This window comes from Cephus cinctus, unplaced genomic scaffold (genome assembly GCF_000341935.2).
Source record: "Cephus cinctus unplaced genomic scaffold, Ccin1 Ccin1_scaffold0060, whole genome shotgun sequence".
Taxonomy (NCBI): Eukaryota; Metazoa; Arthropoda; class Insecta; order Hymenoptera; family Cephidae; genus Cephus; species Cephus cinctus.
The window spans coordinates 67,467-72,577 of record NW_014332803.1 but is presented as its reverse complement, the minus strand read 5'-3'; the positions used below and the strand labels follow the sequence as shown (position 1 = coordinate 72,577).

Sequence of the window (5,111 nt, the reverse complement as noted above, 5' to 3'; positions counted from 1 at the left end):
ACGTGTCTCTTATTTTGTCGAGTACTACAACATATCAAAAAATTATTGAAATCGGTGGGGTCGGGTTGGGGGGGTTTCCTTGTCAGTGGGACTCATGCATTGCCGTCTCACTCCCACTCATGCGTTCGAACAGGACGCACCGTACGACGCTTTCGCGTCTCGCTCGCACCATAGCGCTACCTGCGTTTCATGCACCTATCCTGGTACATATACCAGTCCGTCAAACAGTCACTGTCCACTCTTTTCTCTTATCTCACCGCACTGCATTAACAAGCTGGACAACATTAATGACGTTCAGTGTACAATAAATTCATCTAAATAGACTTTATATTACATATGCTATTTTTCAATAATAATTGACCACAATTTTTTATTTTTTTGAGCCATTAGAATGGCATTACCTCTTAAAAGAATTAAACAAAAAAGAAATGAAGAAAAAAAAGTTTCCCTCTCTAGACGCGAACGCGGCACCTTACGATTACGAAACTGAATCGTTGCCAACGCGCCCAATGCATGTTCTTCGTACACGATAATCCATAGCTGGTAGAACTGAGCAGCCTCACTTGTTGCGATACGGACTCTCATGAAGATGTAAGAGAAAAATTGACAGCAATGGAAAAAAATCTCGTTTCCGCTTAATGCTCTTGCATTTCTAACATAGATACATTTCTCCATATCATTTTTTGTTTTAATGTGCCGTGGTCGCAGCATGGTCTGATTAAAAAAAAAATTTTGATAACGTTCGAGGGTTTGTTTAAAGTTTTATTTGGTCACTCTATTATTTACAAAGCTTCATATGGATATTAAGGGAATTAACATCGGCAAAATTTACTACCTTATTACTACGGTTTATGTAATATGCAGTAAGAAAGGGTGGATTCAAGTCTCCCTATTTGAGTGTTCACCCGGTTTAAAATCGTGGATCTCGAGGAACACACGAATTCATTCGACCAATCAAAAACGTGGAACTAGTTCGAGAGTCTCGTTCAGGTGGCGCGACGACACGCCAAAACACAGCTCCAGATTATCACGCGTAGTATTACTATATATACACGACCAATCAAAAACGTGGAACTGCTTCGAGGGCCCTCCGCTAAGGTGGCGCGCCGAAACCAGAGAAAAATTGCCTTCACCAAAAACAGGCTCATTGGCAATCTCCCTACTCATCTCTGCTAACACGAATAGAATACAAAAAAAAAGTATATAGTGACTACGTATCTTTACCGTAAGAAAGGAAAATATAGTAAAATATAAATTATCTTTGTACAATTATAAATGAGAAAAATGTTTTTTTTTTTATTCAAGAGTTATATGTTTTATCAGTGTCATGATGGCAATTGAGTGATATTATTTTATGATAGCAATATAGTTTGAACAGAAAGTATTTAATTTTATTATAATAAATTGTATAATTCGTTTGCAATTCTATCTCTTTTTTGTATTCCAAACATCCTTTGCTCCCCTTGTTCTCTTCTTGTTTCATTATGCACATCATCGTATTCTGAAACGGCAGAAGCGTCTTCCTCATTTTGGTTAAACATATCTCCGTTGATTATACATAGGTTATGTAGAACACAACATGCCACTATGTATTTTGGTATCCATTCAATTGTCCTAACGTCCAGAAACTTTAGACATCTTCATCTTCCTTGTAATATAGCAAAAGCTCTCTCTATTACACTACGAGCTGCATTTAATTTATAATTAAATTCCGTTGCTGACTGTTCAATTGTCCATAAGTTTTGTATGGTATTAAAAGGGTTTGAGATAGTGGATATGCTTTATCACCCAATAGATGCATGTTGTTAGGAAATTTTTCTTCAGCGCCAGTTGTCATGTATGACCATAATTCACTATTTCTTAAAACCTTAGCATCATGTACACTTCCCACTTCACCTGTATAGCAATGTGTAAACTTCATTGTATGGTCACAAACTGCCTGAAAATAATACATGAGAAATTTTTTATTGCAAAAATTTGCCAAATATCTGTAGAATGGTCGCTCTATTCTATTATTAATCAGATTGGACTTAATAAAATATGTTTTTATATTATAATTACTTAATTACTAAATACCTGCACAATTATAACTTGAAAATTTTTTCTACAAATATAAGCAGTTCCTTCATCTTGTGACATTGAGACTCGAATATAGCAGCCAACGATGCAACCAATGGTATCAGAAAAACCTAGTTTTGCAAATCCATTTTGCACTATGTCTACAGTAGATCCGGTAGGCCATGAAACTACCTTCCCTGATAGTAACAGCAATGTATCTGTTATTCTATGAACAGCTCTGAATGCTGCTGCATTGGCAACATCACTTACGGCTATTCTACAATGCAATATAATAAGAAATAAGGAATAAGAAATAAGCAATAAGATCTTCATTTGATATTTACGTAATTCCATTGGATCCTCCAATCAAGGAGAAAATCGTTTTTAAAACCGAGCGTTTACTAAGTCTCTACGATGTTTATGACGTCTTGGACATAGCAACGATACGGAAGCGGTTGCTAGGGTCGCTAAGGATTTGACGGAGCACGAAACGTCATTGTCAAATGTCATTATCTGTCAATATATAAATATCAAAAAAAATGTGTATGCGTTTATTCATACAGATAAGTAAATCATTACTTCATTTTTAAAGTCACGATGACTTTTATCGTAGAGAAATTTCATTTTTCTAACGATATTGATAATGACCTCGTCTATAGAGCTGGTAATGACATTTGACAATGACGTTAATTTTTTAAATAAGATTTATATATCTCATCCAGCAAACACTGCAACATAATATAAATGTAACAGTAGCATAACGCAATGTAACAAGTAATATAGCATGCTTGTTACAAGTGACTCGCAGGTAAGTTAAAATGAGACACTCAAACGAATATCACGTTTTTATCAATGTTACAGAATATTGTTATATGAATGTTATCAAACTTACATGCGATTGTTATATTACATGTTGATATCATTTATATAACCCGTGTATCATGTAGATCATAAGATGTATATTTGGGTTTACACTAAATAATCCATACATTTTGATCGCATTTTATATTTATTATGATATAATAAAACATTTATAATTATAATGTATGTATTGTATTGCTCTCTCTCTCTCTCCCTATTTGACTAGGATTTCGAAGAAACTTGTTAACAAATAACAATCAAATCATTACAACCTTGCAATAATTTGAATACAGGTCGCATAAAGAAGAAATAATCAAGTCTCAAGCTCTTACATTATGATTCCTTGGTCTCTCTGTGTAATCTCTGTTTTGCAAACCGAAACCATTCAGCTATTACAACTTCAATCTGGTCTGCTTTGAAAAACGGGTATGTGGCTATTATGTAGTATTATGTATTATGTATATAATCAAGTGGTATTTGTGCAACCATGTCTATATTTAAAAGCTCTAAACAAGAAGTTGATATGTGGTGCTCGGGTTGTTGCTTGCTTCTAAAGGAATTATCAGTGCATAATGTACAATCTGTCTCAGGGTAAGTAACTCTTTTTTCTATGAAATCCCCTTCTTGAATGCATTTAGTACAGCTGAAGTAGCCTGTATGATTTTTGGTGCAACATATAAAAGATTTTGCAGGTGCATGACAAATGATTGCATTTATAACAACAGATATCTGTTTTCCATTCACAACTAATCAACGTTCAGATATTATTTTTGCATCATCTACTAGAAATTTCAGAAACTGATTAGGATCTTTAGGTTTCATCAAACCATGATGAAATCCAACAACAAATGGTTCTGTATGAAAATCAGCAACAATTGAAGCTAAGATAACCCAAAATTGACTCCCAGAGCTTTTTGAAACTGGTAGACCATCAACATTAATATGAAGTTTTAGCTCACTTGGGATATCTTGAAAATATTTTGTGATTAATCGTTCGATACTTGATGATAGATTAAAATGAACATATTGACCTCCATTTACTGATTCTATGGTTTGAGAATCTAACTTTGGAGTTCTAAGAAAAGTCCTAATATCTGCTGATAAGTGAGAGTGACCATTGTGTTTCAATAATTTTAATAATTCATTCGCAGCACTATGACAAATATTATTTTTGGAAATCCAACTGCGCAATCCTTCTTCAAATTTAATATCACTTAAAGTATCAGCATTATCGTCTAGATTACCTCCTATGCTATTACCATCAATTTCAAAAGAAAACTCACTTGATGCACAAAGATCTTGGCTTTCCTCAATTTCAATCTGTTCACATGACAAAGAATTCTCTAGATTCCCAGCTTGAAATACATGTTCTTCAGACAGATCGCACGATTCATGTAGATCTGCGTTTGTTTCTGAATTTTGAACTATTGTATCATCAGACCTTGCTACATTTTTAATTGTAGATATATATTTATTACCGTCAAAACCAGACTTCTTTAGGGGACTTTCATAACGAGCTAATTCAGCTGTAATCATGCGATGCTTATGGCTTCTAGACAATAAATAAACGTCTTCGGGCATTTTGAAGAAAAATACACTTACTACAGATAAGTATTCGTATAAAGGATTCAATAAAACTTCTACAACACGTGGTTAGGTGTAACCACGTATATTTTTGTTTTATCCAAAAGTTAAATTATGTTCCAAATCTTTAAATTTATATAATCTTTACGGTAGAATTTCAATAAGTGTAATGTAAAGCTTACGTAATTAATATATTATAAATGTAGGTACTCTCCTATTAATTTTGTGGAAGCCGAAACCCTCACAATTGCTTACGACTGCTTACAACAAACGAGTGAAGAAAGATCAAGTTCATTTCCCGGTAACGTACTGTTCAGAGGTGATTGGCTGAAATTTTTTAGAATTGCTATCATTGGCAACATTTCACCCAATCGTCATAACGTTGTCATAAAGCAGTTCCAAAACAACTCGAATGTTGGTGGCTTCTCTCTGCGTTTTGTTTATTGGGTCGTATGAGGTTACGTGTATTATAATAAATTATTAAAGACTTACCTGAAAGCCTGAAATTTATTCCAAATTGTTTATAATATTTAAACCACTGAATTCATAAATATGCTTTCACATATTCAATTTGTTTTTTTTTACTGTGACTCAATAGTATTTACATA

At 33.8% G+C, this 5,111-nt stretch overlaps 2 protein-coding genes across 4 annotated transcripts; both read right to left on the bottom strand.

The window, feature by feature from the left end:
* Positions 1–1,255: 1,255 nt before the first annotated feature.
* LOC107268626 lies at positions 1,256–4,209 on the bottom strand. Its single transcript, XM_025086105.1, has 4 exons — positions 4,203–4,209; positions 2,329–2,335; positions 2,077–2,255; positions 1,256–1,939 (listed from the first exon to the last, which is right to left on the bottom strand). The coding sequence occupies exons 3-4, from the start codon at positions 2,137–2,139 to the stop codon at positions 1,694–1,696; spliced, it is 309 nt and encodes a 102-aa protein (XP_024941873.1). The 5' UTR covers positions 2,140–2,255; positions 2,329–2,335; positions 4,203–4,209; the 3' UTR covers positions 1,256–1,693.
* Positions 3,049–5,111, bottom strand: LOC107268608. 3 transcript variants are annotated; one of them, XM_025086099.1, is made up of 3 exons: positions 4,996–5,105; positions 4,398–4,932; positions 3,049–4,331 (listed from the first exon to the last, which is right to left on the bottom strand). In XM_025086099.1, exons 2-3 carry the CDS (start codon positions 4,498–4,500, stop codon positions 3,670–3,672), a joined length of 765 nt encoding a protein of 254 aa, XP_024941867.1. In that variant the 5' UTR covers positions 4,501–4,932; positions 4,996–5,105; the 3' UTR covers positions 3,049–3,669. The 3 variants fall into 3 exon arrangements, with proteins under 3 accessions (XP_024941867.1, XP_015597053.1, XP_015597048.1); XM_015741567.2 differs by having other exon boundaries at positions 3,049–4,830; positions 4,996–5,111; XM_015741562.2 differs by having other exon boundaries at positions 3,049–4,932.

What these genes read in the sequence shown, in the direction of transcription:
- LOC107268626 (XM_025086105.1), bottom strand. Translation starts at nt 2,139, where the DNA reads ATGTCACAAGATGAAGGAACTGCTTATATTTGTAGAAAAAATTTTCAA. An exon ending in TTCAAGTTATAATTGTGCAG is followed by an intron (nt 1,940 to 2,076) that starts GTATTTAGTAAT and finishes TATTATTTTCAG; the next exon opens with GCAGTTTGTGACCATACAAT.
- LOC107268608 (XM_015741567.2), bottom strand. Translation starts at nt 4,500, where the DNA reads ATGCCCGAAGACGTTTATTTATTGTCTAGAAGCCATAAGCATCGCATG.